The 24,390-nt window shown below is 41.0% G+C and overlaps 1 protein-coding gene across 4 annotated transcripts in view; it reads right to left on the bottom strand.

Moving 5' to 3' along the window:
- Positions 1-24,390, bottom strand: part of MYO6 (myosin VI) — a 138,173-nt gene that overhangs the window by 78,771 nt on the left and 35,012 nt on the right. For all 4 annotated transcript variants that reach the window (XM_068551647.1, XM_068551648.1, XM_068551649.1 and 1 more), the window contains exon 2: positions 4,758-4,901. In XM_068551647.1, the coding sequence (XP_068407748.1) occupies positions 4,758-4,874 (117 nt within the window). In that variant the 5' untranslated portion in view covers positions 4,875-4,901. The remainder of the gene's footprint in view (positions 1-4,757; positions 4,902-24,390) is intronic.

The raw sequence follows: 24,390 nt of genomic DNA, 5'->3' as shown, positions 1-24,390 counted from the left end.
GTCAAAAATATAAACAGTATCCAAAACTATTAGGTCCATAACATTACAGATATCCATGAATAAGTTGGTGCTTATTATATCATTTAAATACTATGGTAGAAACTCTAGAATTAAGGTAGTATCTTGTAAGAGAGAAGAAATGATCTCAAATTACATCTAAAGGGAATTAAATTTTCTCCATGCCATTCTAATAGTTACCTATACATTTCCATTTCTCAAACAATTACAATTACTCCTGTGGCTGAAGCTTCCATCCATATCAAACCAATGTCTAAGGAAAACCTGTTCAATTATTTTAGAATATTTGTAGGTCTGTATATGTATATACATGCAAGAGTATAAGACAAGGCTACTGCTATAGTTTACAGAGGGAAATCCAGGCTGCTAGTGTTACCTCAATTCAAAGTCATACCCAAATTAGAAAACTGTTATGCCCTGAAAACTCTAGCAGTTAATTATTTGGAACCCACTACACATGTTCTTAATGGTATAAATGAGGAAAGGTTTAAAGGATAAATCACAAATTCAGAACTAATCCATAATGTACATTGAGTATATTATGGTACTATAAAACAATCCACAATTTATAACAATGATTCTACAGGAAAAACACGTTCAGAAATAACTGCTAATGTCACAGATCTACGTGCCACTTTCACAGCCTCAGCAATGGGGCTAAAGCCTCCCCAGACTCCAGGTGTTGGCTCCATAAATGGGGTGCAGGACACAGAGTTCCTAGAATGGGAAGGTTAATAATCTTGGGGCTGAAAGGCCTGTAATGAGTCTAAAAAATAGTTTCTCTCGATCCTTTTTCACCCCCCAAATGATCACCAGCCCCCCGTCTTCTTCTCCCCTTTACTACCTACTCAGTGAGAAGGAGGAAACTTGTTTCATTAAGGCAATTGTTTTCTCTTAGAGGAAGGAGGCTTTTTCTCCTATCAAGAGATCACAGTAAACACCTACCACCCAGCAAACACAGTGCATCCAGCTTCATGACAACATGGACAAAGAAAACAGCCCCTGCACTCGAGAGGATTACAGTCTAGCAGGGAGGGGGAGAAATGTAAACAAATGTCTCCAATAGCGTTATGGGAGGCTAAGAAGGGATACCACTCCTCAAAGGAAAGAGTAATCAACAGTCAACTCCACTGCATGGGAGGAGGAGGAAGAGACAGGGCGTCTGTGGAAAAATTTCATAAAGGAGGTGACCTCAGTCACTCCTGAGAGATGAGTTAGTATTTGCTAAATAAGCACAGAGCTGCGGAGAGCGGCAGTCCAGGCTCTGTGTGTCGCTGTGAGTAGCGACACACAGAGCCCAGCACCACCTGACTCCCTGAGGACCTGATAAACCCTGGGAGGAAGGCTGGAAGAGGAGGAGAAAGACACGTAAGACTAAGCAGAAGGGCAAGAGAATGAGGGGGAGACTGCTGGTTGACAAAAGACAAGACTAGCAACATAGACAGGGAAAAGGAAATGTAGACCCTTAAATGCCATGTGCTTAGGGCTTTAGCCTGCAGGCCAGTCCGCTGCAAATATGGAACATGAAATCAATTGAGAGGCTCAAGATGGCATTTTTAACACAATAAAAGATATTAGAAAATATCAGAATGCATCACATACGGTAAGGATGTTGCATTTGAATAACACACACACACACACGATACATATACTTGTTGACATGTAAAATCTATCTGTCGTCAATACACACGTACACACACATGAATAATACATATACCTAATGCGATTTCAAATCTATTTCTTACGACGGGCCACGGCTGAAAAACTTTAAAAGGCACTGCTATCAACAAAGACAGGTTCCCCACTAGAGCTCATCACTCCCTCTTCTACGCTTCCACTGTATCAGCAAACAGATGTACTTGACTTGTCCGCTGCTTTACGCACTTCCTTCATTTTTAAATGCTGATGATCTCTACTCCATGAATCATCTACGCAAAAGACTGCTTCTCTTACGGATCTTTTTAACCACACGGTTGTTATGACACTTTACAATTTATTAAGACCCTGATCAGAAAGTGGGGGCAGGGAGGGGATTAAGATGAAAAGAAATCCCTGAGAATTTGTTAACTTTCAAAAAGATTTTGTGAAAAGAAGCTTCAACTTTAGTTTATAAATAATCTATGACCCATAAAGTTTTCATGACTCCACAACTTGAATTTTAAGTGTTTTTATTGGTTCTATGTGTGCACCTGATTAATACTAATAAGGCACAGCTGAAAGCACAAAATACTTAAAACTATAAAAAAAGCATATACCCGTAAATAAAGTTTCTTCTATCCCTGAACTGAATTATTTTGTTACTTATGGATATAACAGAATACATATAACGAAATATAAGTAGGAAACATACTTTTCATTTCATTTGGGGCTTTTGATTTGCTGTGCTTATAAGATATGTTAAAGAAAAATGAAAAACAGACTTTGAAAGATAATGAAAGGCTCACTGAATTTCTGTCACCCCAAAACATGCTACTTTGGCATACTGATTATCTTGAGTTAAAGGCACTTGACAAACAACAGATGTAAGAAGGGCACTCTGACCCTTTTTATTCCTGAGAGCAGGAGATAAAACTCCCACGTGTGAGGTGCCCTCGCTCTACCAGGAGGAAAGAAGACATTCTTATCACCAGCGGAGGGAATGGAGACCAAGAGAAATCTGTGCAAACAAACCTTGCCTTGTCAGACTAACCCTTACCTTCCTAACCACCTCTCCACCATTTACCACCCCTAGCCCAGACCCCTTTGTCTTATCAATTCTTCACAAATGTATTGTTTCTTTGTCTAAAAGATATAAAAGCTTCCTGCTCTGGTCACTTCTTCAATTCTTCATTCTCTTGTGAAGGCTGCTATGTACATGTAAAAATCTGATAAAAGTTGTATGCTTTCCTACTGTGAATGTGTCTTATGTCAATTTAATTTTCAGGCCCAGCCAGAGACCCAAAAGGGTACAGGAAAATTTTTCCTCCCCTACAACTTCAAATATATAAAAATAATGAGTTTTTTTTTTTTTTAATTCTTTCTTTTTTTAGAACATGTACTGCATTGTTAAGTACAAATAGGTACTTGTTAATAAGAGGAAAAACTAGAAACACTTTGTCTTTTCTTTCCTGAGGGTATCTTTAATTGGCCGCCGCTAACATGGCACATTATATATTATGCATTTAGGTTCCTGGGTTGTTTACAGTAACAGAATAGTTTTCTCTGTGAACGGACCTCATGAGAGATCCACCTTGTTTTTCTAAGGTTCCCAGAGGGATGGCAGTCATATGGCATTAGTTAACCATGTATCAGTAGAACACAAATTATTCATGAACACTGGCAGAGTCTAAAGTAAACAGAAACGACATCAACAAATTTAATTTAGTCAGAGGTTCTGTTTAACGGGAACATTTATTAGACTGAAAAGTGTTAAGCTCTCCCACAAAACAGGCCCTACAGTCCCCAGGAAGGCTGAAAAGACTCCAAGTCACTTTTCCCCCATACTTTCATTTTGTTATGTTGTCTAGTCTATGTCTAAGCCTAAAAGGAAATAGATACCATGTATACAAAATTAAAGTATGCTTTTATGTTTTAAAAAGTACCATTACAACAAAAATCATAACAGACAGTTATGTTTAAGACTTAAATATCTTTATTTAATAGAAATATTTTTACTACAATCACATGATAATAAATTTAAGTAAATAAAAAGCTTTTTAAAAAATAATTAACAGCAGATGTAAGCTATTATATATAGAATGGATAAACAACAAGGTCCGGGCTTCCCTGGTGGTGTAGTGGTTAAGAATCCGCCTGCCAATGCAGGGGACATGGGTTGGATCCCTGGTCCGCGAAGATCCCAAATGCCACGGAGCAACTGAGCCCATGCGCCACAGCTACTGAGCCCACGCGCCACAACTACTGAGCCTGCTCTCTAGAGCCCGCGAGCCACAACTACTGAAGCCTGCGTGCCACAACTACTGAAGCCCGTGCACCTAGAGCCCGTGCTCTGCAACAAGAGAAGCCACTGCAATGAGAAGCCCACGCACCGCAACGAAGAGTAGCCCCCGCTCGCCTCAACTAGAGAAAGCCCGCGCGCAGCAACGAAGACCCAACACAGCCAAAACTAAAATAAATAAAATAAATAAACTTTAAAATAAATAAATAAATAAGGTCCTATTGTATATAGCACAGAGAACTATATTCAATATCCTGTGATAAACCATAATGGAAAAGAATATTTTAAAAAAGTGTGTTTATGTGTATACCTGAATCACTTTGCTGTACAGCAGAAATTAACACAACATTGTAAATCAACTATACTTCAATAAAAAAGATTAAAAAAAGAATTATCCGGGAGCTAAAGCAAAAAGCAAAATTTCATAACATAATCCCATTCACTTTTTATATTTTTACTTGGTAACATGTTGAATACAGCACAGATATATTCATAACTTTAGTTATATGGCTTCAGGAATAAAAAATGTTATTGTTTATATTTTGTTATATAGCTATTTCTTCTTAAGAATATGCTAATGACAGGCTCACTAAATTACTGTCTGATTTTACGACGGGACACCATTTTCCCCCTAGGGTATGCACTTCTGATTTAATCACACAACTCAGGAGAAAACTAGGATTCACTGACCAGAAAACTGCTTTCCCCTATACTGTGCTAAAAAAAACACCTACTTCATTGAAAAAGGGAGATACCTACAGACACAAATCAAATTTTGAAATCTTTCTGAGAAACTTCTTACCTTGCCTTTTTGGTTCAAGGGTTCAATCGTTAAGCTGTCAGGGCCAATATCCACGATATTGCCCATCTGAAATCCATCCGTAGGGTGCGGCGCCCAAACGGGCTTCCCGTCCTCCATTTCTGAAGGGAGCTTATCCACTATCTCCTGTTTCAAAGGAACGAACAAAGCAACGTGAGTAACTCTGGAAATGAAAAAAGATAACAATCTTTTTTTCAGTTAACATGTAAATCGCGACTCTTAGAAACACACGAGCACCCCTGCACGGGTAATCCCCGCCCCCTGCCATCCCGCTGCACCCACCCCCCTGTACCGCCTGTACAGAGGGACCAAGCAGAGGCTGCTCTGCCCGCCGGGAACACCTGCTTTGCCACCGTCTTCCTTCGGTGGCAACCGCAGTGAGAACCAGCTACACTCTGAGCAGCGCAGAAAGAGAGAGCAACGGTCACAGTTTTTACCTCTTGCCCACTGTAATTTACACTAGCGCTCCTTTTTACTGCCTGAAGTCTTCCAGACTGCACAATAAATTAAACAGTCATCCGAAGAAGAGATGTTATGGTGTGGAGTTAGCTAAGACTTGAACAATAAGTCTATCTTAGACCTAAGGGATAAAAATGAGACACAGGAGAGGTTACTTCCTCTGGGAGACTTTCCCTGACAGGCTGAGGCTACAGGCCCCACCCCTGTGCTCCCTAGAGGGATGCCCACAGAACCACTGAGCTTACTGCTTTGTTGTCTTATTTTTTTTTCTGCAGTAAAAACTTACATACAGTGAAATGTACAAATTCTAAGGATACAAGTTGATGAGTTTCCACACGCGGACATAGCCGTTCAACAAACACCCCAAATCAACAGACAGAACATTTCCATCTCACCAGAAAGTTCCCCTGTGCCTCCTTCTGGTCAATCCCTACCTCCACAAGCACCCACTGTTCAGCACGCATGCTTCTGTGTACGGCTTCTTTCATCCAACAAAATGTCCTGATGTTCAGCCAAGCTGCTGTGTACACTAACCCACTGAATCACATGCCACAGTTGTCTACCTGCTGTCCTGGACATGAACGTTTAGATTGTTTCCAGGTTTTGCCTAGTTTGAATTCCAGGCTAGTTTTTCAAGTGTTCCTAGAAAGCTTCTTTCATGCTTGGCATTCTCAGACCTAACATTTACAATTCTGTCTTTTGAGAGTATCCCAAAGGGTCCACGACATATAAAATATTTAATTTTAATGAGCTTGGATTCTGTGAGACTAACGTGTTATAATGAATCACCTAGTGAGTGATCCCAGACGTCCTAGTTTCAGCACCTCAGCGGGAACTTACTTTTCCTTATCTACACTTGAAGAAGACGCATGCGCCGTAACTCGCCTCTTGTGTGGCGTTCTCAGATCTGGGATTTCCCACATGGGTGTTCCCATCAGGCCTAGTCTCTCACGGAAGACAAGGATGTCTGGTATATAGTTCAATCTAAAAACTGCTAACTATTGGCAAGTCTGCAACGTGCTTGCTAGTTAATGTCTTCCATGCCATGGCTACATGATGGCTTCTGCTGTCCCCACGCAGTCAATGCGACTAGGTTTAAGTGCCATTCAGTGTTAAGAAGTTAACTGAGGGTTCTCCACAGAAGTGAATGAGTAACACTGCTTCAGATCTGCATTGCCGCACCTTCACACACCTACATCCACACACCTTCCCTAAATAATCGTATCTAGTCCCATGCTTTAAATGGAATCTATATGTAAGTGATGCCCAAATTGACTTCTCCAGCCTACACAGCACCACTGAGTTCCCAGGTGTTTAACTTGCATACTGGACACCTCCTCATGGAGCTATCTAACAGATGTAACATTGTTATTATTATATTATTACTCTGTTCCACCACGTTCATTATATCCCTAAAGGCACCAACAACATTCATTTCAAATCAAACCCAGAGTCATCCTCAATTCTTCCAGCTCCTTCCAAACCCCTATCACCCGCCTCATCCTGTCGGCTCCACCTCCAATAGGGTATCTCAAATCCACCCACTTCTCTGGATCTGCTCTGCCTTCCTGGTCAAAACCAACATGGCCTTTTACCAGGACTCCTGTAACTAACTTAGCCACCTGTTCCTACTCTTGCCAGTATGCACAGATCACCAGAAATCCTACTGAAAGTAAGTCTGATCATGACATTCCTGTTGTATCAGGGCATGGCCTAGCCCTCATGTGTCACCAAGGCCCAGCACGGAGCAGGCAACCCAACCTTCACCGAGTGACTGAATGAACTGTGCACACAGTTTGGGAGGAGTAGAAGGAGATGCTATCCTAGAAAGACTTGAAAGGTCTTAAAACCTAGACTTGAAACTAAGCTCCACCACTGTCTGACTAGCTCTTAAGTAAGTTACTTAATCTCTCTGATCAATATCTTTATCCTTACCCATACGTGACAATATCGCTTACCTTACAGAATTGCTATGAGGATTAAGTGACGTAAAGTTGAGATCCCCATTCTAACGGCACCCAACAGGTGCCAGTGACACCTCTTCCCTTACAGTCCCCCGTATCCCTTCTTCGAAGCCGCCACTAAATTTCAAGTAAATGGTCTTGTGATAGTTCTAAATACAAAGGGAAATTATAGAATAGTCATGAGGGATCATTTAGGAATCATGAGGTATCTGAAAAAATATCACAGGGAAGCAAAACCCACAAAGTCAAAAAAGAATGTCAAAATTTCCTTGAACTATTTAAATTGTTTTCCCGTTTTGAACCATTTGCTGCAGCTTCCCAGTTAAGATAACAGATTTAAAGCTACACATCCAACGCCGCTCCTTCCTCAAACCCCTAAATCTACAGTAAAAAGAGTCTTTAAATTAAAGACATCAGTGCACAAGGAGGGGGAGAGCCCAAGAGGAGACGACAGCAACGCCATTCTGGAAGCTGGGAAGCGAGCGGCCGGTGTGCTAACTGACTTAGCAAACCTAAGAGCCAAACCCCAAATCTGGGATGGGGAAAGATAACCCAGTTACACCACCGAAGCAAGGGTGAAAAGAGGGGTCTAGCATCAGGGAGGCTAGGGGAAAGCTGTTTGAGAAAAAGACTTCCTAACGCCAGCCGTACACACGGCACACAGCTGGGCAAACGCCACCTCCCTCCCACCATCACCCCAAGAGAAGCCTAGAGGTTATTCTCTGAAGGAGACAGAGGGTCTCCGGAAGGAGAAACACCAGGAACGACTGAGGCTGTGCATACCGAAACTGCCACATGCTGACAAAACGCTCTTCCTGACCAAGCTTCAGTTAGGCGGCTCTGAGCCCTCTTCTTGACGAGGCCTCCGCTAGGCCTTCGAGTCTGTCCCCTCCTTGTCCGGCCGACAGAGGCCAGTTTTAGCAAGAATCCTGCTAAGCCGGTTTAGAGAAATCCTCTCACCCTTGATATCTTATCAAGTTCCTCATCCCCTACCTCTGACATATAAATCCTTAATCTGCCTTCAAAGCCAGTTGAGCAAGAATCCCCTACCTGTGCTGTTTCCACTTCGGTTTTTTTCATCCACTGACCCCTGCACTCTGCTCACTGCCTATAAATCCCCAGCTGTCTTTGCTGTATTCAAAGTGGAGCCCAACTGTTCTCCCTACTGTAATACCCCTTGTTATAGGCTGAGTGTATGTGTCTGCTATGGACTGAATTGTGTCCCCCCAAATATTCATATGTTGAAGCTGTAATCGCCCATGTGACTGTATTTGGAGACAGCAGGTAATCACGGCTAATGACATCATAAGGGTGGGGTCGTAACCCAATAGGATTGGTAGCCTTACCAAAAGAGGAAGAGAGACATCTCTCCACCTCAGTGCACACACTATAGGGAAAGGCCGCGTGAGCGGCCGCAGAACCCAGGACGAGAGTCCTTACCAGAATCCAACCACGCTGGCACCTGATGTCAGACTTCCAGCCCCCAGAACTGTGAGAAAATAAATGTCTGCTGTTTAAGCCACCCAGTCTATGGTATTTTATTATGGCAGCCCAAGCAGGCTAATACACTCCTGTTGCAACAGTCATGAATAAAGTCATCTTTGTCATTTTAACAAGTGTCAGAATAATTTTTCTTTAAGAACCTAATAGCAGAAATGAAATATTCACTAGAAGGTACAGAAAATAAAGTTGGACAATAAAGTTGGACAATCAAGATACCAGGAAAAACAGACACCCTGCTCCCTTCAAAACGCAGAGGGGAGAAAGCTTTCCAATATCCAAAGAAAATTCACCAGAACTGAAAGGCATGATTTTCTAGAGTCTAGCCAAAAATGTCAATGAAGTCCTCAACACAATAACTGGAAAAAGACAGACGAAAGGACAACACGTCACATTTCAGAAAACCAGAAATAGAAGATGTTGCACATTTTCAGAGAAATGAGAGAAAAAGGGGGGAAAAAACATGCGTCATATCCAAAGGATCATGAATCAAAATGGCTTCAGCAACACTGGAAGCAGGAAATCGATAAAGCAACGCCTTTAAAATTCTGAAGGAAAATGATCTCCAACCTAGAACTCGGTACTTAGGCAAATTACCAGTTCAAACTGGAGCAGTTATGACCCCAGAAGAGCCACTGTGAGCACCATTATCAAACACACCCACTGCCTCTGGACCAGGCCAGTCTGGCCCAGATTCTGATCTGAACGTATCTTTCTGTAACTCTGAGTCGGTGATGTAACTTGTACCTGGAGGAGCGGTAGACACTCACTCCCCCCTCTATTAAATTAAAGATCATTTTCTACTGAGTGCAAGGCTTTCACTAAAATAAAACCTCTTTTAAAATAAGGCTTCATTTAATTAGTTTTGGAATGCTAATTATATTTATAACATAAATTACCCTTCATTAATGAAATCTGATTTATTCATTCCACAAAAGAAAATTCTTTTGACATATTACTATTTGTCCCCATAAAAGCATTCAGAAAACCCATACAAGCAACACTCATACATATGAAGCATGTCTGCACAGGAGGAGCAGTTAAACAGGTGCTACTGCACTAGAAACCATAAACACATTAACAGCTGACTACATATGCACTGCAGGAATACCAAAGAAAAAATAAGAAGCACTGGGGCTGGCTATGCAAATTTAAAATTCTTGAAATTTCTTAAGTTATTCAGGAAGAGAGGGAACGCTCTATAATACGCTATCATCAACTGAAAATTATCTCATTTTTAGCACTTAATTGACAGCTGGTATTTTTAAAGTAAGCGCTATAGCAATCGATAGAAACGCAATCTGTAGCCTGTCAGAGGTACTGTGCTAACTTTCATTTAGGCTTTGTTGAAAAGTGAAAAGCAGATCACCAAGAGGCTCCCTGGAGAGCAAACATACTGGAGGCCAGCGTGACAAATACATACGCATCCATATTCTTTTTTCTCGGCAACTCCAGTGATGATCCCAATAGGGACCACGTGCCCGGAGCCGAACATGTAGACCCAGCCCACCAAATAGGAGCCATCACCCGCTATGCCGCCATCACCTCCAAAGATTTACCCTTTTCAAATTGTGATTGTGATATATGACAATGCCTTGTTTTTATTAGCTAGGGTATTAGAAATTGAGTACCAGCTAAAGTTAATTTAGAATTGAGCTGAAACAGCTGGCATAAGATACCAAAAAGGAAGGAAGAAGCATTAAACAGGGAAAGAAGAACCCTTATAAGACTGCCTTCCACAGTCATTCATTCTGTAAACTATTATTTATTTGACCACCTAGAATATAACACATACTGCTAGCTGCTAAAAATATAATGATAGGCCAAAAAAAAAAAAAAAATACATGGGCTGGCCTCATGGAGCCTTCCAACAGGAAAACAATCACTTGGAATAGAGCAGTAAACCAAACTGGCAAAAATCCCTGCCCTCCAGGATCTTAAATTCTAACTGGGGGTAAGGGAGCTACGTAGATGTATCAAATTTGCCTTTCAACAGGACTACTCTTTCATCTGGCCAGGCCCCGGCCCTGCTGATCAAAAGAATGTCATGCGCACCTTTGGCGCACAAGCTTGAAACTGGCAACTTCTCTCACCTGTATCAGTGTACCCTGAAGGCTATTAGCTTCCCTGGTGTCCAGACACTGTGAGAAAACTGGGCACCGGGTAACCGTTGGCCAGTGGCTGGTGCATTTTCTGTGTACCCAGCACAATCTTCCACTGAGCGTTTCAGTTCCCTAAGAACTTACTTGTACACCAAAATTCTCAAAAATATTTCAGCAGGTTTCCCTTTAGTCACTAAATTACCTTTTAAAAGGCCTTCCTAGAAAACACTTCCCAGTTTACCTTGTTCAGCTAGTAATAAAGTACGGGAATTACTTAATTGCCATAATACGGTATTATGCATTCACTACAACACATTCATATTAAAATTGATGGTGAATGTCTTGATTTTATCAGCAATAAATATTCATTAACATCGGGTAGAAAATACCTACCGCTAAATACAAACTCCTGACAAAGAAATAAAATAAGAAAACATCTAAAGATAAGTTCTAAAACTTGACTACCTGAATTCAATTAAGAAGTAATTTTGGGGGCTTCCCTGGTGGCGCAGTGATTGAGAATCTGCCTGCTAATGCAGGGGACGCGGGTTCGAGCCCTGGTCTGGGAAGATCCCACATGCCGCGGAGCAGCTGGGCCCGTGAGCCACAACTACTGAGCCTGCGCGTCTGGAGCCTGCGCTCCGCAACAAGAGAGGCCGCGATGGTGAGAGGCCCGCGCACCGCGATGAAGAGTGGCCCCCGCTCGCCGCAACTAGAGAAAACCCTCGCACAGAAACGAAGACCCAACACAGCCAAAATATAAATAAATAAACAAATGTGGGGTTTAAAAAAAAAATGTAAACCAGAATACATAAGGAAAAAAAAAAAAAGAAGTAATTTTGGTATTCACTCACTTTTTCAATGTGTATTCACTGAGTACCTTCTAAGTGCTAGCTACTGTTTTTTAGGCTTAGATATCGACAAGAAAATACAGAGCTCTAATGTTTTTTAGTGTAAGACATAAAAAAGGAGCAATGTCTAGACCAGCTATGACATTCCTTCAGATTTCAGTAGTACTAGGTCCAGTTCATCACAGCATAATGAGTGACCTAATCACAGCCTAGTGAGTGATCCTAATGAGTGACCGTTTTTACAAAGGTTATACAGTACTTCCAAATATAACTTCAGAAAGCCCAATGTATCCACTGGTGTTTCAAGCTAAGCCCATTACCACTTGACTCTTCGAAACAGCCTCGAACACCAAGGTTAACTAGCTTAACTGGTATAGCTAAGATGAACTAGCTAACAAAAAAAGAGGATAAAAAATAAGGCAAATATTTTATTAATAAGTTTATTATATGGTTATTACATATTTAAGATATTTTATAAGATGATCCGAAAACTGATACAATCAGGCAAATTACTCCAAATACATATAATCTGAATTATGAGAACTGGTTATATGATTTTCTTATAGATTTTACAGAAAAGAAATCATAACTATATTTAAGCTATAAACTCCTACATAAATTACTATCACAAAACAGATTTGAATTTAGACATAATTCAACTAATACATGCAGACAACCTATACCAAGATAACCTGGCCACAGCTTAGATCATTCTAAAGAAAGTTCTGTATTATTCAGAGACTAAACATCCCAGTTTACTTCAGAAGCTCAAAATTTCTTTTACAGATGTTAAAATACCAGAATATAACAGCAAGATATTAACTTATGCCAGGTGATTTAAATTTTCCATATCCTGTGACTAATAATAAGATTTTATTTATCGTCCAATGATTACATCCAGACCTTCCCTGGATAATTAGTGCTAGATTTAAAAGTTACTTCTTAAAAGTTTGTTGGTCTTTCAAAAGAGGAGTCTGTAAAAGACTGAAGACTTCTTCATTTTCTCTACCAAGGGACGTCAGCCTCCCAATAAGTGGCTAATGAAAAGAGCAATCAAATTTCGAGAAACCACGTTGGTCTTCAAGCCAAAGAAAGGCCTTTTCTCTAGGACGACCCTGTATGTGTAAAATGGCCCTACTCTGCTCAAACTGAAACATTCTGCAGCTTAAACTGCAGGCCCCAGTTCAATGTCACTCAAATTTGTCAGGAACCAAAGGTCTGTGTGTGATCAAAACCACAGTCTAGACTGTACACTATCTTCAATCAAGGTGATAAGAAGTCTAAACAATCCTTAGGCCTTTAAACACATCTGTGACATCTCTGGCATTTGAACTCTCCTAAAATGTCCCAAAACAGGAGTTGAGTATTTTCACCTTTGAGCAGCAGGGTCGTTTTAAGAGGTGGTCACAAGTCCAATCCAATTCAGGCCACACAGTTCTCCTGAGGTAGGAACTCGTTAAACAAACCAACCAACAAACTTCTCAAATGCTATGATTAGGAGGAATAAACCAGGAGAGACACACAAATTAAAAAGGAAGGGTAGAAGGTGCTGCCCCGCTGTCATTTCTATCATTCTTTCATAAATGAGCCAATATAATCCAGGATATTCAATGAAGTTCTCATGTAATGTATAAGACTAAGGTTTTGTTTTGTTTTGTTTTTTAACTCTACTGACTTGGGTTGTGTGTGTGGGTGTGTGCACACACGTATCACTCAAAACAGGAACTGAAGACACAGTGACTTTTCTTCTCACAGCTGGGATGGAGTTCACTCAAGTGGTCAAAGGAAACCACAGATTCACAACATTTCACAGACCTTCACTATGTACAGGCGTCGCACTAAAACACACCGACACGTTGCCTCCGTTCATGTTTACAGCTCCGGGAGGCAGCTACCGTCCCCGTTTTGAAAGTGAGGTTTGGAAGTTTGGGGAAGTTGCCCAAACAGAGACGACTGAGAATTGAGTGTAGAGGCGAGATATGAATCCTGTGTGACCCCAAGTCCGAACTCATAATCACTGCACTGCACAGCTTTCCTTCGAGCTTCTTGTACACACAGTGGTTTGTATTTGTCACCAGATCTGGAAAAACCGCCAGCTGTATAATACTCTGCTGTCCTAACCTATGTTTTAGTGGCGTAAGAAATAAATGAAGGTTGAAAGATATGTAAAGGCTTTATGAAAACCCTCTTGCCCCTTCTTTCATAAACATTAAAATGTTTATTACTTCTTATTTGTAAAGTCTTAACTTGGATTTAAATTCTTTCATGGGCAGATTACAGGGAAGCACAAACTAGAACTTTCTGGCTTGGGCGCTCTGTGCTGCAAGGTAAACATGATAATACATGGGGGGTAATTTTGTCTTCCAGTTAATACTGCATTTAAATGACCAGCTGAGGATCAGGGATAAGGAAAGGGAATTGGAGGCTGTTGTTGGAATTTTTCACTTTATTGATGCAGTTATGAAATATTTTTGTATTGTTGTTTCTTTCTGAACTGACCTATCAATAAAAATATGCCGTAAGAATGTTCAGATATTCTACAAAATGAGAAACAAACTGTCTTTTCAAATTTAATTTATTCACCCCCACTCTACAACGTGTTTTGATGACAGTGTCGACCGAACTATCTGTATCTACCAAACTGTCTACCAAACTATCTGTAAAAATTCAAATTTTCTCACTTTTTAAAATAACCAAATACTCCTCGAGCTTTCATCACCACATCAACTTACCAGTCTGTCTGTGTGTCCATATATTCTGCTTTCCTGTTTACTACTGAGGCCAAACGAGCCTTCCTCATACCTAAGGCCAATCCTTCTATGTACCCACCAGATCCCACGCCCTCGGGCCCCGCAAAGACAGCGCTTCGGCGACGTCTATCTCTGCTTCTCCCTCTCCCTGTCTCCCTCTCCTCGCCCACTTCCCCTCTTCACTAGTGGACTACTTTCCCATTCACTATCTACGCTCACTGCCTGTTTCCTCCCTTCTCATCCTCTCTTGAACCCATGCCTACGGCACCTGCATCCCCACCCTTCAGGGTCTCCGGCGACCTCCTCCCCACTGCTAGGTCACGTGAGCAGGTCTCAGTCTCCGTGTTCCTCAAGTAAGCGGTGTCAGCTGACAGAGCTGAGGCCTCTGCCCTGAAGCAGCTCCTTCACAGGCCTCAGGATCCCTCACTCCTCCGGTTTGCTCCCTGGGTTGCGCCAGCTCCTCTGGCTGGATTCTCCTTATCTTATCAGAAACTCCTGGGGAGTCAATCAATCCGTGGGCCTTCTCTCCACCTACCCTCACCCCCCCCCCCCCCCCCCCCCGCCTAGGCTTGTCGCATCTAGTCCTATTACCCAGCATCTAGTCCTATTACCCACATGCTGATACCGCCCAGGTTTCTAGCTCAGCTGACTCCTCTACCCTGCGCTCCAGGCGCCTCGAGCTCAGAGCTGCCTCCACTCCACGCTTCAGGAGACAGCGGCCACCTCCGGCTTCACCCTACAGCGGCCTCCACTCTCCCCTTTCAGTGCCTGCCTCGCTTGGCCCTCCTCTTGTCACCAAATGACCATGTCATCCTCATGCTTGTACGTGCCGAAACCTGTGAGGTCACCGTCAGCTCTCCTCTCCCTCTCCCGTTCTGCATCCAATGCTTCAGCAAATCCTCCTGGCGCCATCTTCGAGTTCTATCCAGAACCTGAATAGGTCTGACCAGGGCACCCAACCCTCGTCCGCGTCGCCCCTCACTAAGAAACCCGCAGTAGCTTCTGGCTGCTCTCCCTTCCTCCGCCTCGGCCCACACAGAGTCAGGGCTGGTACAGCAGTCAATCTGACCCTTTTATAACCTAAGCCATTGCCGATCTCTGCTCCACTCTCTCCGAATACCGCCCTCCTCACTCACGTAAAAGCCCAAGTCTTCCCGGTGGCCCACAGACCCTTCCCAGAGGCTCTCCCCTGCCCAACCCCTCTGACGCCGCCCCACCGGTGCCCCCTCGCTTTACTTCATTCGCGATGGTCTCCGTGCTGTTCTTTAGACACACTAGGCACGCCTGTGTTTCAGGCCTCTGGTATTTACTGATGCAATCCCTCTGCCTGAAAGACCGTTTTCTCCGTACCTTCTTCGGGACTTGGCTTCACTGTCACCTTCTCAGGGAGGCTTCCTTCATCATCTTCCTGAAGACAGAAACCCCGCCCATCCCCCCGAAACCAGCACAACTTCATGCTCTCCCCAACCTTGCCACTCCTATAGTACTTCACATCTGGCAAACTTACTATGTGTTTTAGTTATTTAGAATATAAGCGTCTTCAGTCCAGGGACTTTATTTTATTCACTGCTATGAATCTAGATGCCCAGAACAACGCTTGGCACAAAACAGGTATTTGTTAAATTGACTAATTCTACAGTCCTGCCACCTATAAAACTGGCTAGTGTTACTGCAGTGAGATGAGAAACCAAAAACAAAGAAACGGGACGCTTCAGTGAGCCCTACTCCAGTTCCATCACAGCAAATATAAACCTGCCACCAGGCTTCCTGAAATACTGAAGACAGACTAAGGAGAGCCACTTGTGCCTGAGGGCCCTTGAGACGGGAACCTCAGCACTTTCTCAGCAGCTCCCAGCTCCCGCCTCCTCCTGATTCATCAGGGACCACACCTCATGTGACGTGTTTCTGAACGGTGTGTTGACCTGTTCACATCTTGTTCAGTCTCACGCTAATTCTCAATTTTCTTTGGTTAAAGTTAAGGGCTGATGTCACGCGTCTCATGTGACTCAACAGAAAGCAAACAAGAACCCAGGAAGAAGGTGGTTAATGTCACTGCGTGCAAGGCACTCCCGCTGCACAGGACACGGGAATATGAAGCATCATGTGACGCAGGTGAGCTCGTTACTGACTGAGCTGAGTCACAACAGAACGTTCCTAATGACCACAAAGGCTTACAGAAAGCAGTTTTTCAACAGGGCAGGAATTCTGTTTTTAACTTTTAATTAAAGTCATAGAGTAAATACACCTTAGACACTTGAGTTTAAAAAAAAAAAAAAAAAAGCAAGCAAGCAAGTGTAAGAGAATCAGTAAATCTTTTTCACAAACTTAGTCCTCAACCAAGTATCCTAGGATTTCTAGGTGTAAGCCTATGAGTCAACCATACTGTTCGATAATATCTTCTAACAAGAATCTCACCAGCTTTGGAAGGACAAACTGGAAACCATTTACGGACTTCAGGAACCACTTCTCTTTCTTGACTACCAACCACTAGTAGGACAGGCAACCATCAGAGCACTAAGATGTTATTAAGTCTCTGACAAATCCATGCCGAAACAGCTCCCAGAGAAAACACTTGAGTGGCTCACCTAACTCCACTTTGTCTCACTTTTATAACGGGCAGAACCATACTTACCCTAAATGTTAACTATTCAAGGTAGCCACAGGATGATGAAACTGTATAAATACTTTAAAAACATGTCTTCCTACAGAATGTCATCTCTTCAGCACATAACATCACACAGCTCTTGAGTGAGTCTGAAGGGGCCTTTGAATCATGAAGTGGCCTGATTACAAACACATTCTACTGAATTTCCTGAATTCCTATTATGTGTTAGGCATAGCACCAAAAAAAAAAAAAAACTGTAGTTCTCATCCTAAACAAAAAACAAAAGCACATTTTTTTCCTAAAAACAAAACACAGGTAGAAATAAGATCCTAAAAACTCCAAAAAATTACAAAGTTATCTCCCATTGCCATTTAAAGAATTCAAACTAATTATTTCACGGCAGGGTCAGGGGAGAATCACTAAAGTGATAATATCCAAGGCATCCAAATGCGGAGGCGGGGAAGGGTGGTCAGAAAACCAGCACCGCGACACTGCCCCTTAGTGCAATAAAGTAGGTAAGGTTGGTCTACACCACCTTCTCTTTCCTCACCTTTTCCCCATCTGAGGACACTAACGTAGGTCCCCAAAACAGCCAAAAATCAAAACGTAGTGGCTACCGTAATTCCTCGAGATGAAGATTCAAACCCCAAGCTACACAAACCTTACGTGTTAGTAAGTAAATTAGGGGAATAAACCAAAGCAAGGATTTTCTTGCTTTATAAACAAGTCTACATTTGCCTGCCTTATTAACTGCCTAGGGCTCAGACTTTTTTGAAATATTCATTTGAACATTTCAAGCACTGATTACATTCATGATGTTCACGCTGCTTCCCCTGGATCCATCATCTTTGTCCCTCTCCCATCTACAAACACCTTTGTTCTTCCCTTGCCATGCTGTCCTCCACAAATCAGAGACCAAAGTGAAATACTCTTATATGGCAGCATTAAGACAGGATGACTCTGGCTGCCTGACTGATGTCAACCCAAGGGGGCGCCTCGACTTTGGAGAGAGAAAGTGATGTAAGCTGGGTCTCGAAGGTCCAAAGATTTCAACAAATAGAGAATCAGGGAAGAGCATTCCAGACCAATGAAAGAACAAAAGGAGAAATTCAAAAATGCAAAACTGAAGCTGGAGCGTTTACAGAAAAGGAGAAGAAGGGAAAAGAAGCTGGAAAGGCAGATCCATGCCAAAGCATAAAGGGCCTTAACTCTGATTCTTTATTCCACAGGCAATGGAGAGCCGTCTGATTAGATTTGCATATTAGAAAGATCACGGTGTTCTGGTAGAAAAGACTGTGTGTAAGAATCCAACATGGTGAGGAAAAAACCATCCAATTAGGGCAGTATCAGAGAGAATGACAAAATGGGACAGAAACCAGATAGCAGTAAATAATTAGCGAATGCATGAACAGACAGACAGACAGACGGAACAGGGTTAGTAACCAACTGGGTGTTTCAAACAAAATTAAATGAAAACTGATTGTCACAATCTGTTGGACTGTACATACCCCTCCAATCCGATATATTCATTGCTGGCCATCCAACTTAGCATTTCCCACAAATGTGCTGGATAAATAAAATTAAGGAAATAGGGTAACATAACAGATTCTCAAAACATGGATAAAAACACAAAGATTTACCAGTTGGCAAAGTTTAGGTGAAAGTTAGTTTTTGTTTTTTTAGAGGTAGATTTTGATTTTAAAAAAGTATAAGTGGCCAAATAAATCAAACACTGTAACTGCGATTTCTCTGAGTGGAAAAATCTACCTGGACTTTTGATTTTTCAGAGCAAGACTTGAGACAAACACAATTTATATGTTACTGTGAGCCCTTATACAAAGTGTGTTAAGAAACTGCAATGGTTTTGTCGAGGCACTTAAAAAGTTAATCAAATAGTTAACTTTTCACAAACAAAAATAATCACTCTAAAATGTAAAATAAGTGATTATATGAACCAAAGATTCGTGCAGCTTCCCAGCTCATAAAACATGACATCATCTCAAAGAAATGCTACTTACAGGGTTAAAGGGCTTCAGTTTTCCTAAAGAGAGTTAAAAGTAAGCAAGCTGTTTTGTTTTTTCATTAGATCTCCCAGTGAAAACCCTCTCCTCCACTGCACTTTGGGCACTTTGCCTTTACTCCAACATAGCTATGAATGGTTTCCTTTAAAGCTGCTGCTTTCCACCTACACCAAAATTCAATCTTGAGTTTTTACAGCATCAACTTGATTTGTAAAGTCCCTAGTTACTGAGGTCAACTGAGTCCAAAAACCTGAAGTCAGAGTAGTTCTTGAACTCAGTTACTATTTTTATAATCGCATGCATCTTGTGGACATAATTACACAGTAATTATTCAACAATTAAAATTCAACTCAGCTACAGTTTAGTCTCAGTTCACAAGAATTACTGTCCTAGAATAGAATCCATTAGAACTACTGAGTACTCTTCATGAGGAAAGAATTGCTTCTCACCCTGATTTCACTCTGCTTTTTTTCCTTCCATTTAGTTGTTCACTTAAAGTTGTGTGAATTACAGTCTCACAGTCCTATTCAATACTGACAGCACTTCATGAAGATGCACTTTATATTAACTTTTTTATTAAAGTGATAAAAGAACGGGGGTTTTTTTTAAGCCGAATATACTATTTTAAAAGGCTTACATAACCATCACAGGGCCCTGCCCTCCCGTCTCCCCCGTGCCCTGCTGCCCTCTGGACCCACTGCCCAGCATCATCGTGGGCTCCCTTCACCCTCCCTCCTGGGTACACACTGGAGTCCTTTCACGTCCACCTTCGTACCTAGTGATAAGACAATGCGTGCGCGCGCGCGCGCACACACACACACACACACACACACACACTGAATTCCAGGATGAAAGTCATTTTTCTTCAGGATTTTAAAGGTGTAACCATTAGCATCCAGGACTGTTCTGCCTTTCAGATGCCCCATCCCTTTATCTCCTCCTTCTTCTCCCCTCTGAACTGCAAGTGTCAAGGATCTAAACTTCCCCAAGGACACATTCGGTGTGCGGTGCTTGGATTCACTGAGCTGTGCACCCTGAGAGCACGGTGACTCTGGAGGCACGAGGCACGTAAAGCTGACAAGCGTTCTGATGTTATTTCTTTAAAACGCCTTCCCGTTTTTTGTCATCCTGCCAGCTCTGTAATTGGACGCTGCCCCTCTCTGAGTTTGCTTGCACCCTCCTCGTTTCTAACATGCATCCCTTTACCTCCTTATTCCACCTGCTTGGAAATGTCCCCACTCGACTTTCTAATCCCCCTGTTGAAATTTCCACTTCTACAATCACATTTCTAATTCCCCTCCACTGTTTCTGTTTCCTTCTTGTTGTTGTTTTTTTCTATTGTTTCTGCTCTTTCTCTTTCATGGAAAGGCTTTCCTCAACACATTTGTTTTCCATTCACACTTACAAGGCACGTAAAAGCTGACCAGGAGTTCTGTAGAGCGAGACCATCACTTGGTAGGCAGTCTTCATTCTCAAGTACCCGGGCAGCACTCAGCCTTTCTTTGGGCGTGTTCCCACTGGTCGTATCTGTACATCTTACTCTGGTAAAGGGCCATTTTCCAGAGAACAAGGCCTCTCTGGTCTCTGGCAAAAACAGTTACGGAACCGGGGGCCTCACCTCTTCACACACAGCCTTTCAGTCAAGCCCCCCGGTTTTCTGCCAAGTCTTCACCCTCACCTTCTGTACTAACTGAAACCCCCAAACCCGAAGGCTTGCAGGGAGCCTTCAGTTCGATCTGATCTGCTGGTGTTGGTTTTCTTCTCTGCAAGAACTTAGAATATAGATTCCCCTAGTTAACTAAGTCAGATAATATTCCTTTATCCCAATTTGCTGAAATTCCTCATGTGCTACTACCTTCTTCTAATCTCTTTGCCACAGACTTCTACCTTTTTTTTATTTCTGTGCTATCATTTTAATGAAGTCTCAGGAGAGAAAGAAGAGATAAACGTATGCAAACAAGAAATTCATGTTTAACAAACAAAAAAATATTTTTATAGAATAATCACTGCTAATTATTTTCATCATTGCAATCGGGAATGTTTAACAAATCCTATTAATCTGACAATTTCACAACATCTGAAATTTTAATCATTGTTTTTTTAAAAGCCCCAATACTTTATTAACAAAATTATTCATTATTTAAGAGTTTAACTTAATTTTTTAAAGTTTGCCATTAAATGCATTTCAGGTAAGTGAACTGTGGTCTTGCTGACTTGTATTCTCACTGTCATTATAAAACTGGGAATGTGTTCCCTAAGGGGAGAGAGGCTTAATTCCAGGGTAGAGTAAAATCATACAGTATCTTTTCAATTTTAAAATCATGAAAAGAAAATAAGTTTCACAGAAATGTTAACAGAAATACTCAAATGTATACAATAAATGAAAAAGCACAATAAAGGAAAAATATAAGTACCCAAAGCTAGCAGAACTCCCGCCCATCATTCTTCACTTACTGTACCCACCACATGGTTCCAATCCCATAAAAGTCCTACAACTTTTGCATTTTTGCTTTATTTCAGTATTCTCAAGTGCTACATTCTAAGATTCAACAGCTGGATAAAACAGATGTAGAAAGATTCAGGAAGCTTCAGAGAAGCTCTACCACTCTGAATAAGCTTGAGAGAAAACACTGTAGTTATTTTTTGGCATGACAAAAATTCACGTTTGGGATCTTAATTTCTCTGGCACAAATTCTCCTTTTTTAACTCTGTAATAATAATTATATAGTCCAACCTATCTTCTAGAGAATAATCTACTCTTACCTTGTTAACAAGATACTGATAGCCCATATCATCATCCAAGGTACCCCATTAATAGCAATGGAGCAAAATCATTTAAAACATGCTAGATTGGATCAAGCCATGAAATAAATTCATCTTAACCCAAAGCTAAAAACTAAGAACCAAATAACCATAGTGACTGGTGGACCAACTCTTCAGCAGAATATCAGAACTTAACTGTTTCTACAATATGAACAATCAATGACCTGTGTTACTGTGTTAATTTCCAAATACAAAAACAAAGACAGAGAGAAGTTAAGTGACTCATCCATAGCCACGTAACAAAGAGCACTGCACAAGGCTCCTCTGTGTCCATCCATTTGCTTCCCATTAAACTGTGCCAACCCTTCAACTTTCTTTCAATGATCTATTTCTATCAGAGCCCACTGACAGAAATATTATGCCACCAGAAAAGTCTGCAATTTAATATATATTGCTTAATCATCAATTTTTTGTTCCCTAAAATGGATTCAAGTATGCACTTCAATATAGATTGCTGAAAGCCATTTAGAAATAGCAGGTAGCGGTGGCTCAAGAGAAATCTTTTTAAATATTCAACCCAAATGCTTCTACTTCACAAGTATTCAAACAGATCCTTATAAAAGATCAAGGTGAAAAACATTTTTTTTCATTCTTACATCAGCTGAAAAATCAGTCTCCTTGATGAAGTACTTTTACTAATGGAATAAAATCAAGAGGAAAAGATTTTAACAGAATCTTTGTGTTATTACTTAAGTGCCCAAAATTTTTTTACCACCTAGTATAGCACATCCTGTTACATTTTAAACATATACCATTACAATTTAAAATTTTTTCAGAGACTTAATCAGGTTTCACAGCAATTACAATTTTATCCCACCGTTAACAGGATCATAAACACTATACATATTAAGTTCATTAATTCTTCTAAATATGAAATCTTACCTAGAAAAATTCACAATTGAGCCACAGATCAAAATAAGAAATTCAACAGGACTCCAAAAATTTCCTAACTACATCAATTATTTTTTAAAATTAAAAATCTGGCTATTATGCTACTGCAGGGAAAAAATAAATCTAGTAATTAAAAATGTCATGATGGCTGCATAATTACATCTGTACTTTATTTATAATTTACTTATAACAAAAAAATTCCAGAAACTTACACATCAATGATAAACTCCTATAAAAATTAACGTGAACAAGTCTCCAATCTAATAATCCAAAACATGCAAATGAAAATGAGATACCATTCTTGCCTACAGAATTAGAAAAAAAGTTTATCGTAATAACCAACGCTAAAGAAGTTATGGTGGAACTTACATCTTCAAGTATTGTTGTGAAAAATATAAACTGGTATTACAGTTTTGAAAAGCAGCATGGCTATATGCATATATTAAGAGTCTTAAGAATGTTTAGACTTCTCTTATTTCTAGCCATCTATACTTAAGATAATCAGAAGCTTAGCTATAGAGATATTCTCTGAAGTGGTACTTAAAAAAAAGAGGAAAGCAAGACCAGGAAGAGAAAAAGAAAACAGAAAAAGAAAAATCTTAGAAATAAGCTAAATGTTTAATAATAAAGGGCAATTAACTAAATTATAGTAATGTGTAATTCAGCATTTGAGGAGTCAAAACCACAGGTTTGAATACCCAATAACAGCTACTCTGAAAAACCATGACATAGTGATTTATAAGGGGGTGATACCTACCAACACTGTTATTGTGAGGATTAAATGAAATACCACATATCTCCGCAATTACAATATGTACCTTTTTCACGTGCTAACATGTTTAGAACTAAGATGCATTTAGCAATCAATGGTGTGTCATGACTTAATTGGCAGTGTTATTTTTTCTCTTTCAGAAGTACATAAAATAATTGTGTGCCTTAGAATTGACGGTTATTAGGATAGAATTTAGATTCAGTGAAACCTGGCAATGGACTGCAGAGCCTGGCACAAATTTGAAAGGCACAGCACACAGGGAGACTGGCGACCTGAACCAGTCGTCTGGATAGCAAGTGAGCCTGCAGACATTCCTGCATCTTCCCTCAGCTCACCAGCTGTACCTCGCATAACATACAGATGAACTCTCGTTATTGTTTTCAGTTAAAGTATACACTGCATATGAAGGACTATCACATTACCTTAATTGTTTTCATTTGTTTAATAGCATGGCAAATGCTTATTTCTTTGGGTAACTACTTCCTCTCATCTCCTTCCTCCAGCCATTTTCAACCCAAGTACTCCAGGCTGAGCCGATCCCCAAGCCTTTGCTCAAATGGCTTCCTCTGACAAAATCATTCCATAACCAAAGCTCTGGCATCACCTTTCTCTGAAGCTTCTCCTGCCTCAGCCCAATCTCCTCCCACCACTCTTTCTCATCTTTGGTCCCACTTCATCCCGCATGCAATTTTCCAAATAGAGCATGAGAAAATGTTATTGCTAGTGTTTACTTAAGCTCTTCCCCCTAAACTGAAGTAACTGACGATGGGGGAGTTTGATTGTGTATCCTCAAGCCCTCAAGCCAAGGACACAATAAACCTTCTATAAATGTTGCATACACAGAGGAGTTTAGAGTGCACCATACATAACTTGCAGA

Source organism: Eschrichtius robustus, chromosome 9 (assembly GCF_028021215.1).
Source record: "Eschrichtius robustus isolate mEscRob2 chromosome 9, mEscRob2.pri, whole genome shotgun sequence".
Lineage (NCBI taxonomy): Eukaryota > Metazoa > Chordata > Mammalia > Artiodactyla > Eschrichtiidae > Eschrichtius > Eschrichtius robustus.
This window is presented reverse-complemented; position numbering and strand designations above follow the sequence as displayed.